General features: G+C 41.9%; 1 protein-coding gene across 1 annotated transcript; it reads right to left on the bottom strand.

Annotated features, from left to right (window-relative positions):
* Positions 1–796: 796 nt before the first annotated feature.
* LOC119658431 (multiple inositol polyphosphate phosphatase 1) lies at positions 797–12,062 on the bottom strand. Its single transcript, XM_038065831.1, has 6 exons — positions 11,774–12,062; positions 1,843–2,270; positions 1,641–1,788; positions 1,375–1,585; positions 1,087–1,275; positions 797–1,024 (listed from the first exon to the last, which is right to left on the bottom strand). The coding sequence occupies exons 1-6, from the start codon at positions 11,937–11,939 to the stop codon at positions 865–867; spliced, it is 1,302 nt and encodes a 433-aa protein (XP_037921759.1). The 5' UTR covers positions 11,940–12,062; the 3' UTR covers positions 797–864.
* Positions 12,063–13,823: the final 1,761 nt, after the last annotated feature.

Here is a 13,823-nt window from a genome sequence, read left to right as displayed (position 1 = left end):
GTACTCAACCGTTTTCTCTGGCTCTACAATAGTCTCGCCGATCGTTACGAGACGCAGTCCAGATAACGACTTCACAAGGCTGAAAATATCAACAGTCATGTGCTTATCAGTCGCATCAATATGCCAAGTCTGCTGGCAAAAAGTTCTACAACACCGTTCCATGAAACATGGAACATGCCAATATTTTTAAGTGTTTCCAGTATATCTACCCAAACTATAGAATTGAAGGCATTTCTGATATCAAGCTTCGCGTTGAACAGTAGGTGGGACTGATAATGGTGGCTGACCAGTTTATGTACCTCTCTCGAGATACCGTTGGGTGCTGGCGCCTTCTCATTTTTCTTAGAGTAAACTGCCCATCTCCGCTCTTTATGGTGAGAAGTGGATAATGCTCGGCGACTTCTCGACCAATACATCCCGAGCAACTGATCAAACATTTTCAAAAATCCAAGCATTTCCAAATCGCTCGGAGGTCGTATACGTTCTAAAAAAACTCAGTGTGTAGCTTCCGTCCGTTGAATCCGCAAATCACTCCTTTTTTTCAAAGAGTATGCTTTTCTGAAAAGAAGGGTCCGTGGACCAGAAAAGGGTGGATGTAGGTTTTCTCCAATGTTATAATTAGCTTTGTTTTTTGCAAGAATACAAAAGCCTGTTTATGCTTTCTATATGATCACCGCTGACTCCTGTATGGGGTATTGCATGTCAATTACTAGTTTCCAGAGATGTGTCTCAACTTCTTCCGTCTTTTCTTCTAATTTTGCATTAAAACCGGTTTATAAAAACAAAAACATTGATATCTATCACAAAACTTTATTTAATACTGAATAAATAATTCATCGTCACTATCTACTCTTAAAAGTTTCGTCATAACTTACAAATCTCATTGAACTCACAACGTTCAACGCTGTCTTTTAATATATGTCTAATTTGTTCGTAGCTGCAAAGATGCTGGTCTGGAGGGCAACCGGGCAGATGCACTACGCGCTCTTGATGCAAAACCAATACTTTAGCTTCTGAACCGCAGCTAGAACCAAATCATTCATTCCAATTTTCAGATTTTAATTATTAATTCATTAATATACTTACTCGAAAGTAACGAAGGCAATGTTACTGGCAAAAGCATCAATTTTACTGATTCGCCATTTGCGATTTCGATTGAAATCATTATGAGTGAGCACAAAGTCGTCCTTATAAAGTTGCAAATGGGCAAGTAATTTGAGTATTGTTCCGGAATGGGTGAAATAAAATGTTGCATTTGTATGAACGGATGTGGGGCTGAAAAATATTTTCGAAGGTAATATTGAATGTTTTAATGAAGGATTCCAATATGGAATGGTAACAAAAAGCTAAAAGAATTGAACGAAATATCCATACCTTATGTGATCTAGCATGTCGACGACAGCAGGACAAGCAATTTTTGTAGTCAACTCATGGCCGTAACCATCGATGTAATAATGTTCAAGCTCCTTATAATATTCCATTGTGCGGATTGAATGTTTATCGAACACTGCACACCACGGGGACATTTGATTTTTGCTCCAGGCAGTTTCAAAAGCGCACGCCATGTACATTTGATGAGCATCAGCTTGAAAGATGTTTCATTAAATTCTGAGATAAAAATTTGTAAATTATAATCTTACTAGGAGTTAGTCCACTAAGGCCCGTCTTCTTCATGATTTGTTTTAATGCTTTTTTCATTTCGCTGCTCTGTTCAAATTTCTTTACTTCAACTAGAGAGTCGGGATTTTTGTCAACTTCTGATTTCCACCGATTGCACAGCTTATAGAACTAAAGGGCTAAGTTAAGTATTCAGAGTTTCGCAAATTAAAATTTTATAGTTACCCTCAAAATTGGGTCCTTATGCAAAGCTGGCGGATACGTGATTTGCCTGATGTGTTGCCTTCCGAATAAACCTGTGGCAAAGCTTTCAGCACTTTTCAGTGTCCTTTGGGTCGCCGTGTACTTGAACTTATAATGAAGTGGGTCATAATTTTCAACTAGTAGATCCGGAAAGCGATTTTGCATACGTTCGGCAAGCTCTAGCAACTCATCTTCTCCCTCGACAAGAAGGATTTTCTCCTCATCTGGGCTTATCGTTAAAGTCCATTTCTGTAGTGCCACTTTTTGTTGTTCGCTGAGATGAGATTTTGTAGAATTGACTATTTTATCGCGTAGCCTGTGGAGATGGGTTTGTGCGCATTCGATAAATTTTCTGCTTGGATTGCGTGTACCGTGGCGAATAACGGACCATATTCGAATAGGAGTACAACCTGGAGTATGAAGAGACTTTTAAGGACGCATATCGTTTTATTGAAGGTAAAATGGGAGATAGATTGGTTGGTGATTTTTTCGGTTGAGAATTGTCTTGATCTATATTTCGGGGCAAATGTACTAGAGACGCACGATCTTTCGTTTGTTTTACTACTAATTATGAAAAGCATCAGCAGAGAAATATATGGTCATTTTTTTCACAATACCAGTGGTTGAAAGTTTAGGCGCACTAAGCCTACATAAACCCATACCTACAAGTACGTACATACCTTTCCACGTTTGTTCATAACAAGGTGTGATGCTGCAATAGGTGGCATTTAATAACATTTGAAATCGTAAATTCCAGGGCTATGAAATCCATCTATAAGGTTAGATAGATAAAGTATGTAGAAGGGAGAGGGGGAGAAGAACTGTACTCCGAACTCCTAGAACTGATTGAGAAATGGTATATATGTAATTTCTCAATCCACATAGATGACAATAGGTTTCATGTAACCCATTTTATGTCACAGAACTTCCTGAAGTTGAGAATTTTTAAATAGTTCTCCCAAGTTCGTTAGAAAGAAGAGGAGGGAAGAGCCACTTTAGTCGGAATAGCTAAAAAAATATCTGTTAATGTGGCTATTAATTTAACCAACAAAATACCCTAATGAGATAGTGGCTCCTATCGGACTAGGGGATAGCTGAAAGCTTTTCTTACTTGTTGTCAAAGACGACTTAAATAGATACTTTCTTGGACAAGTAGCCTGCGAATTCCGAACTCCATAATTGCTTCATCCATACCTTATATAAACACGGGTTTTTTTAGCTTAGTTTCTGCTTACTACTCGAGGGCGGTACTGGGACTAAATAAGAATTTAACACAGGGTCTGTCAGCCGAAATGAAATATACGGATTTTTGGCGGTAGTAAATACGAATCAGGTGTCAAATCGATATCGACAGTTTTCGAAAATACTGCTCTCATGCCCTGCAAATAGACTTCAGATAGGACTTACTGCGAATTTTTGGTACAGGCTCAGGGAGCACATATGATAGTACGTGGCCATAATTGCATTTTTCATATCGTTGAAGCAGTTAACGTTCCTCCGGATAGCTGATCCAAAGTGCAAAGACATCTTCTTGATCAAAGCTTCAGTAAGTTTATCTTTTCCTCTCACCTGTTTTAGTTTTTCGGAGCCTAGTACTCATCTTCTTCTGCACGTGGCCAATGTATTCACGTTTTACAACTTGGAAATCATCCATCTCCGACGTAGTTTTCATATTTGACGCCAAACAGTTTTTCGGATTATAGAAACACCTCTTTCACCCCTTCGACTTCCGGCAGAAGAGCCTTTATGATTTGCTTGATTTGTTTGGTTCATGTTCTTCATACCACAATATTCTTCAGTATTTGTTTTATTTTTTTAACGAGCATACGATGCAAAATAACTGCTTTTGACTACTAAATCAATTACTTTGCCAAATAATTATTGTCGCCCCACATAACGACTTATAGGTTTGTTTTTCCCCCTACCATCCCTTGATACTTTCAAATTTGGAATTGACCGTTCACGTTTTCATTATTAGTTTTTAAACACGAAGCTTGAAATGCCGATTTTGTAGCGTTGTATAGAACTGAGACGAACTTTCAGTTTAGATATTACAAACATCCATCATATTGCAGAATAAATTAATTCCCTCTCTAGCAGCACCTAACAGACGCATCACAAATACGATTCTGCGATTCAGCTCGAATGCATTATTAATGGTCCTGAATAAATGTTTCTGCAACCACATCGCCATAGCACTACAATTTTAAAACTTAACCCCCTTTTTCCGTTCTCTTCAAAAGTAACAGACAATTTGTAAACACAACATATCGTCTTTTCCGCAAATATTAAGAACATGGTGAGAGCCATCAGGGTGCTTTCTGATAGGTCTCAGGTGGACACGAATGAAGACCTTAGGAAAAATGGAAGCCTGCTATCTTCACCTCGTAGCAGGAGGCCGAAGTGGTACCCAAAGGCAAGATCATCGACTTCTAGCCAAGTAAAAAAAAATGTGAGACAAAGAGGGTGCAACCTTTAGGGAATCAATAGGTGCCTAAAAAAGATATTTTAACAAACGGATCTAAAAGTTCAGAAAGGGAAAACATGTGCCCAAAGTAGGATTGTCGGCTAGCGAAGTGAACTCCAAGGAAAATAGCAACGGTGGATGGCCTAAAGTCGTAAATAAAAAAAAAAGAACAAGAAACCAAAGGTGTGAACTCACCCAGAGGCCATTGTTACCTCCATCAAGGGCAGTCTGTTTTGTGCGGAAATACTCACAAAGGTCAAAGCTGATTCCGAAGGAGATCCAATGTTGGAGCTGAAAAGATCCAGCGTGGGCAAAATGGATGGCTTCCGCACTCAACTTAAAAATTCACTCAGAGAATATGCCCCAGTTCACGCGCAAAAATATGAGATCTATTCAGAATGTAAGGATGTAAATGAGATGACCTCAAAAGGAGATATTTCTGCAGCCTCGAAGGAACAATTGGGAGGAGTTCATTGTGAGGTTGCCAAAAGCCTATGGCGATACTCAAACAACTACAAGACGAGTGACAGCGAAGGCAGCGCAGAAATTGTTAGCGGCTGGAAAGGTTCGGATAAGATGGCAGCCTCCCGTTTAAAAGAACAAATCTCGCTTTAAATGTCTCATGTGTGGGCAATTCGCTGTGAAGACTGGATGCAGCTGTCAAAGGATAGTATAGTTCACAGGGCGAAACGCGGATTGGTACCGACGATGATGCATAAAACCTGGGAAACGCCAGGCGAACCAACACCAACAGTTCTACTACTAAATCCTATTTCCACCTCCACGTGGTGACCACTGGGAGCTCTTTCTTAACGAAAAGCTGCAGACGGAGAAGGATGAAGGCGAGTCTCCCGCCTAAAAATGGGAAAAATTGCACCAACTGGTCCTCCTGGTTGGGGGTTGGATAGGGCTGATAACCTTCCACGGAAAACCGAAGTTACGAAGCTACGGAAGGAGCTTGGAACAGGATGGAGTTTACAACCACCAATCCGGGAACGAAAACGGAATAACTATTTGCATATTTTTTTATGGAACGTGCGCTCCCTGTACAGACTGAATGCTGCTCAGTAGCTAGCGAATACCCTGTCCCAATATAAGGCTGATGTAGCAGCATTGCAAGAGATGCGTTGGACAGGGACCAGTTTCTTGGAGAAGAGCCATTACACCATATATTATACCGGCCATCCAGTAAACCATGTGCTCGAAGTAGATCTCCTAGTCAGCCAAAAAATGAAGCTTGCTGTCATTGGCTTTGAAAACATAAGCGAAAAGTTATTGGAGCGATGGGTTGAGGTCCCGCCAACTGCAGACGACGGACAAATGCTGCCACCACCAAGCATGGAATAAACGGTCCGTGCAATCCATCGACTTAAAAATCACAAGTCGCCAGGAATCGATGGAATTATAGCCGAATTGGTTAAATATGGGGGCGATCTATTATACTAAGTGGTTCATTAACTGATGCTCAAAGTGTGGGATAGTGAACCAATGCCTGACGACTGGCAAAGATATTATCTGTCCAATACATAAAAAGATAAGATGTTTTCCGCTATCTTGCTAGGCCGGATAGCCCCAGACGCCCAGGACATCATCGGCTCATACCAAAGAGGCTTCGCTCCAGGCAAATTCGCAACATCAGATTTTATCTCTGCGACAAGCGATGGAAAAACTGTTGGAATATGGTCATCAGTTGCACCATCTTTTCATCGACTTTAAAGCCGCCTATGATAGTATAGCCAGGATAAAACTGTACACGGTCATGAGAGAATTCGGTATCCCGACGAAATTGATAATACTGATTAGACTGAACCTGACCAATGTGCAAGGCCAGATAAAAACTGCAGGATCAGTCTCGAGGTCATTCAACATCAGTAACGGTCTAAGATGCCCTATCATGCGTCTTCTTTAACCTGGCTCTGGAAAAAGTGATCTGCGATGCAGAAGTTAGTGCAAGTCCACCCAACTACTGGCCTACGCTGATGATATTGACATTAGGGGAAGAACAACCCGAGATGTAGTCTGCCTTCAACCAGATCGAGCAGGTGGCACGAGATCTTGGGCTGCACATCAATGAAGGCAAGACAAAGTACATAGTGGCAACGTCAGCGCCAAAAACCAAAGAACGAATAACATTGAATGGCACTGGTCAAACCAGATTAATAAAGATAGGAGACTATAACTTTGAGACTGTTGAAAATTTCTCCTATTTAGGGTCGAAAATCACAACCGATAACAGCTGTGACGATGAAATTTGCGCGCGGTTGTTGGCTACCAACAGAGTCTATTTCAGCTTATAAAAACTGTTTCGCTCGTCTCATCATAGGATCAAAGCACCTACTCTACAAGACAATGATCTCGTCTGCCGTTATATATTCCTCGGAGACCTGGGTTCTTAGCAAGAAAAATTGCCATCTTTTGGTCGCGTTTGAGAGAAGCATTCCCCGAAGAATTGTTGGCACCCTACATGAGGATGGACCATTCCGGAGCCTCTCTATAAGCGATACCACGACCTTCTGGTTGTGGATAAAATCTGGCTCAACAGGTTGCGGTGGGCCGGCAACCTAATCCGTATGGGTGAGGATAATCCTGCCCGGAAAGTCTATAAGGGCGTTATCTATGGTAGAAAAAGAAAACAAGGCAGACCCTGCCTGAGATTGGGCGATGGCGTAGATCAGGACGCCAGACAGCTTTTGGGGATATCGAATTGGTGGACCTCGGTGCAAAACCGGGATATCTGGAGTTCCTTACTAAGGCAGGCCTAGACCGAATATCGCTTGTTACGTCGTTGATGATGGAATTGATTGTAATGAATGTTTTCATCGCCCGCGTTGGAGAGTTTTCTCAAGCTTCTACTTGGCGTTGCAATTTCTTCTTGTTTGGTTGGTAAATGTTGGCCTTCTTAAACGCAGAATATAAAAGTAGCTGCATCATAACGCGAATGAAATCATATCGAAACGACAATGTCCTTGGGATAAAAATTTATAAGCAGAGACTAATATTGCTGGAATCGATGAGTCTGCTAAACATATTCTTATGATCGGAAGTGCAAAGAGGTAAGACAGTAGCATATTGTTTTCTTGTCTAATAAATCTAATATCTTTTTGTTAAGAGTTTCAATGTGAAAAATCATCAGCAGATGGTAGAATATTTAAATTCAGGAATTAGCAACGAAATCCTTGGAGAAATTACCAAAAACCAATAAAATTAATGTTTGTTTTGTGCATTGTTAGTGCCCGGCGACTTTCACAAATGAGCAAAAACCTAAACTTAATTGCATTCTATTTATATCCGGTGCTTTTATAGACTATTCTTCAAGGACTTGGGGAATGATTATGATGATCCTAGTCCGCTTTATTCAACAAACGCTCACCAATTTTTTTTCCTGCACCACCCTCAGCTGAAACTAAAGGAGGGTTTCAGTGAGGAACCAGACGCACGACTCCCTCAACTCGGCTACCTTAAGTCAAAACAGAGGCGTCACGCGCCTCTTCCCCTGGTCGCGTTTTCTTGCTGGACGAAGGGTCTTAGTCGAGCCAAGGAGACCATTTGACCGTGCCCCCGACGTTGAGGCTATAATGAAGGTGGCCGAAGAATCTTACCTGTAATTGTAGAAATTTGCAGTTTTCAACATTAAGTAGACATCGAAAAATGCTCTCCAAGTGTTCTAAATGCCCAGCCTCAAAGGAAGGCGCGACCAGACAGAAGTTTAGGTTTTGCAGGGCAGAGTGGATGAATATTTGAAAGATTTGCGCCGCGTTGTCCAAAAGCCATCCTAGTGAACTCGAAGAGTTCGAAAGATGTGCATATTGCCGTTTTCGTAATGTCTTCGGGAGTTACAGGGATCTAATGGTATGTCTTCACTAAGTCCAAGGTCGAGAAAATACGGCAGTTAGCGATAAGAGTGCTGCAAAATCGTAGATGGGCGGGATGGGGTAACGGTCTGGAACCGTCTGAACATTCAGATGTCTGTAGTCGTCACAAGGTCTTCATTCGCCATTGGATTTAGGGACCACGTAAAGTGGCGAAGACCAACAATGGTCTGAAGATCTACAAATACCCTGCTTAAGAAATGATTCGAACCCTTTCTGCGCAACTGCGAGTTTCTGCGGTGGTAATGGACGCACTTTAGAGAAAAAAATTGGGAGTCAGTAGTGTTGATGTGATGCTAAACATCATACTTGACGGGCTCAGAGAAACTACGCTCGGTAGCGAATACGTGCACAATGTCTTCAAAGGCGAAACAGCGCTGGGTGAGCAGGATTAGATTTTTCCTGATGACCTAAGGAAAGTTGTGGTGTCGATGAGGGATCGGTTATCTACATCCACTAGCAATCCATAGTGGCACAGGAAATCCGTGCCGAAGCTGGGTATGATGATGTCCGCGATAATGAAGCGCCAAGAAAACGCTCGTCGAAGTCCTAAACGTCTACTTTCCTGTAGCCATACATGCGGATCGAGGAAGAATTTGCTGCCGCAAGTTTTACCGATTGTGGAATTAAATTATGATGATTAAATTATGAGTGTAATTATGCGGTATTTCTAGCGATGAAGTTATTTGAAATAATTAAAACTTCCTTTTTCTATTCGCTAGTGTTATTTATTGGTCTTGCCAATACCAATATTTCGGGGACCACTTGTTCTCTTCATCAAGTATGCCTCCAAACTTGTTAGCATTGATGAAGGGAACAAAGTATTTGCAAGACTAATAAATAACATTAGTGAATAGAAAAGCAAGTTTTAATCATTTCAAAGAAATTATGATTCCGGGATACGGGAAGAACGGAACTTCAGCGCTTTTATCGACTAGGTAGTTGCGTCGGTTCAAGGGGTTATAAATTGTGACGCGAAGTGGTGCTGCATTTCGGGTAGCACTCGTCAGAACTCCCGGCGAGTCTGATTTGTTTGGTGAGAAATTGCAGGGGTTGGTACATTTCTTAGTTTTTTTTCGCGAACCTACGATAGTACCAACATGCGCCGGTACTTGCCGATGGTCCTGAAGACCGACTATCCGACCGCCTATTTCGGCACGCGGCTCTAGATCTTGATCTAGTCATATTCCCTGAACGCAAAGCATCTACGGCTCCTGCCAACTCAGAGACGATGGCTGTTAATGTTGCCATTATCTGCTGTAGCTGATGCCTTGAGTTGTCGCGAGACATCTCAGCAACCATAGGTCGCACGAGGACTTCACGAACTTTATCCGCGGTGACGGCTAACGTATCCAGAGACCCCGAATTCGCACATGTCAGCATGGCCTGTGTGATCTCCGGAAGCCTCTACAGCCACGAAGACTGTAGCAAATCGGTGCCGACTTTGTCACCACCAAAATGCTTCATTTTACCCAGCAGTTGGCTTTGGGCACGGTCACCTAGCGTTAGCTCTATCAGTAAGTGATTAAGTTTAGCCATCCACTTACTGACAGGCGCTTTACGAGCTGCTCTTTTAGCCGAGTATTAGAGCAGTCCTCGAGGACGTCGGAGATAAGTTCAGCCGCCTCCTCGCCCAGCCCGACTAGCGTGTAATTGGAACGAACGGCATCTGCTGTGACGTTGGAGAAAGCGATTTGGGACTCGAGTTGGAGGAACCATGTTGCCGGGCTCCTCCTAGTTACCGAGGGACCTGATTCTATTTCGGAGGACATTGTTTAACCGAAATGAACAACTCAAGAGAAAGAAAGCGCCAGTTTAAAGAAATGAGCAGAAAGAGCGGGGGAGAACGGTCCTGCGCCGTCTCTTGCGGCGTTTTTTTCTTTATGATAAGAGAAAGGGACAGTACCGACTCCTCCGGCCTGATGTTTTTTACTTCACCCAGAGAATAATAATTTAACCAATAACAAATTTAAATTTATAACAACGTGTGAACTTTACGGTTATCTCCTTCAGATCCCCTTCAGCTGTTCCAGTTTTTCTTGAGCTTGGCTTTAGATTCAGGGGAAGTGCAACTTTACGTTGTGGTTTAGTGCTGACGGACACCTGCTGTGAAGTTGAGTTGATGTTGTGGAGAGGCCGATGCAAGCAGTCGCGTGAATCCTCGCAGGTTTCCTTTCAATTACCACAGAGTTTCGCAGCCTCAAGGTGAAAGCTATTTGGACGATGTGTGGAGTGGAAAATTGTGCATCCAAATAAGGTGTTTTGGCCTATCAAATTGTTCACATTTTCGAATCCTACAAAGTGGAGATGCTGCGTCTGGTACGGTGCATTCAAGTCTGCAGTGCAGATCTTCCTCGGATTACACTTAACTCCTTTTTGCCCTTTTGCATTTTCACGGAATTCAGGAGCTCAGCTTACATTGCTATCATCTGTTTGTTTGCATCTTAATCATCACTTTGCACGGTAGCTACGTCGCCTTTGGTTTGTCTTAGCACTGTTCGCCGGCAATTAGGATTTTTAGGTCACGAACACGAAAATTTTCACACCACACCATTATGCCGGGCGCAAATTGAGACGCAGCTTGGTGAGGTGACGTGACGTAACCAGCCGTGACTTTTTGTGAAGCAGGGAAATTAATGCAATAACGAATGTTTGCACGCAGGGTGAGGTGGCGCAGTTTGAGTGTCCGTGAATTGCGAAGATTTGTGTTCATGCGACTGCGACCTATGTTGATTGAAAACTAGCAAATATTGAATACAAGTGCTTCAAAAATTTGTTCATTGTTCGGTTCCGTCACTTCCTTATATGTTCTGAGGCTAAAGCAATTTGCGAAAGATTAAGGCATTTCCATAAAGCAGTAGAAGTATCAGCACCAGATGGGGGTTTTTCAGCCTTATATAGAGAACACACAGGGGCACATCTATCCGCGCAAATATGCTTCAGAAACAACTCACCAATCCCTCAAAAAGAATGAAAATGAGTGACAAAGTTTCTGAGTTCCTGAAGCAATCCATTTAAAACCGATGCGATCATTTTTTCAACATCATCCGAATCAGAATCGGAACTTAACAAAACTTCTAAACATGCAGCAATCATTCCGTAAATTGTTTACAGACGGACACACTGTAATGTACGCAGTCGTTCACGCCTCACCTTTCGCTCGATCTGCGCGCAGGCAATTTCGCTTCCTGCGTCACTCTGTGTCGGGCTTGCGCGAGGCCTTACTGAGTAATCCCTGGTCTTTGCAACAGTAATTTGCTGCTGGTTCCGCCACAGGCAGACAATGCCCTATTCAATTTTATGTCATTGTATTCAGTCACATACAGACAACCCGAAATCATCTTGCTAAGCGTTATCAACTAGAACCCTTATCAGTAAAACTTCTTGTTTACTTCGAAAATAAAGAATTACAGAGATATTCCAAGTTGGGATCATTTTCCGATGTTTGTTTTCGAAACATTGCAAGAACCAAGGGCGTGGAATCCAGAATATTCCTTCAGTGGAATAAGAATATTCCTTTCGACCCATTGTCCTGAACTTAAAATCTTCGACAATAATTTCCTAAGGATGGACTCACCTGGGTATTTGACTTCCTTGTCATTTCGATTGGCGATGACTCTGTAAGGGGTTTTTGAAGATAAATGACTTTCGATGTCTTCCCGAGAAGGTCCTATTTTTTCTGTGCTTCCAGAACTGGCAGCTGCTGTCAGCAAGGTACTGAGTAATAATAGGTATATATGCATTATAGGAAGGGAATGTGTGTACGAAAATACAACTGAAAATTTCGTAAAACTTATGGAAAAATTAGGTGAGCCAACGTCTGAGTCTATTTGTTTAACATTTTAGCCGCCAGCTGTCAGAATGACATTCTTGCGACTTGATTGCTGATAAGGGAATCCAAATGGCGCCAGCAGTTATTCACCACAGTATTAAGGCTGATTCACAATTGAAGTGACGGTTAAAAGTCGTTATTATTCATGATATTATATTGTTTACATTCTAAATGTTAATCATTATTATCTAGTTGTTAATTGTCGATATAATTAGACAGTTCTATCCACTTTGAATTTGTTAATTATTTCTCGGTAAAATCTTTGAGAAATTGATAGTGAAAAGAACAAAGAATGTTTATTTCATTTTGTGTGAGTAAACGTTATATGTAATACGCTCATAATAGTATTTTTTATTGCACATGTTCTTAGTGAATAATGCAATCTAGATTACAAGAAATAAATCTTATGGTGCCAATAGGCGCTGACGAAAAACTGCTGTCCTCCAATTACTAGAATATTTGTGTTCAGGTTCAACTCAGAGAAATTTTCATCCCAAGTTCGCAGGATAACCGTTTTGTGCAATCGATAAACTCTTTTATTGGACACCGCAGACCATCTTTGATTCGTCGATAAAGAATAATGTGTCATAACCTTGCAACACATCACCGGTCCTTCACTTTGCTGTGATTGGAAAATCTACAGCAAAGTTCCTGGTGGGGCTCGACTTACGTGGGCTTTTTACTATTCAATATCTGGATTCACGTAGTGTGGCAGAACAGCATGCAACAGCATATTTATTGTTAAGCTTGTAACTTAGGATCACAGCTAAATACTATATATAGGAGGAAAGAACCAACTTTGTTCATCTACTCGAGGGAGGTAGAATTCGGCCACTCATATGAGTAAAATCAGCTTCGTTTTAAAGGTTGAATTTATGTCGAATCCGCATCTTGCAGCCCGCCCGCGCAACTTTCCCAACGCTCCTTCCATGATTTCGCCCATAATCCCACTCTCACCCATAGATAGATTGCATAGATTGTCGGCCATCACTATCAACCAGAGCACCGTAGAGATGGCACCACCCTGGGGACATTCAAGTGGCTACCTCTCAGATCAGATTGGATTATCTTACTTCTTACCATGGATATTATCCAATCCCTAAGATACCCCTTTAATCCTATTCTGGTTAAGACTTTCCTCATGGCATTTGTACTAACACTGTTGATTACTTTCCCTTTATCCTTGAAGGCAGCTAGAGTATATTGCTTGTATTGAAGTGACCGCCGTGAAAATGACCTCGTAGAGAGTGATTTCTGTGGATGTGCCTTTGAGGAAGGCGTGCTGGGTCTTGGAGAAATGCATCCTCTTCATAATCGTGGATGTCCTCTAGGGCCTTTAACACGAAAGAGGTGAGGCTGATTGATCGAGTGTCCTTCGCGGAATAATTGTCGCGACTGTTCGCTTTAGGTCTGAAAACCATGGGTGGGCGTCTACCAGAGTGTGCTACATATTCCATAGATAGATGCACGATGACCACGTCACAACGGTTTTATGTTATTTCTGTAGCATGGTTGGCATTATTCCGTCTGGGCCCGGAGATTTATATGCACAGAAGCTGTTTATAGCTCAGCCGATTTTATCCCCGGTAATTACTATTTGATAATCTCACAAGACTGGGACTACATACTCTGCAAGCAAGGCTCTAATTTACAGTGCTCCTCGCGAGTTGGGAAGTGCGAATGAACTAGGTGCTCTAGGGCTTTAGTAGAAGCTTTCCGACTTTTAAGGAAAGGATGGGCTCCTATGCTTCGTGGCCAGAATTTTGCTGAGTCTTGTAAATTCGCTGATGCTTTA

This window comes from Hermetia illucens, chromosome 5, assembly GCF_905115235.1.
Source record: "Hermetia illucens chromosome 5, iHerIll2.2.curated.20191125, whole genome shotgun sequence".
Taxonomy (NCBI): Eukaryota; Metazoa; Arthropoda; class Insecta; order Diptera; family Stratiomyidae; genus Hermetia; species Hermetia illucens.
Note: the sequence above shows the minus strand (reverse complement) of the source record. Positions and strands in the feature narration are given on the sequence as shown.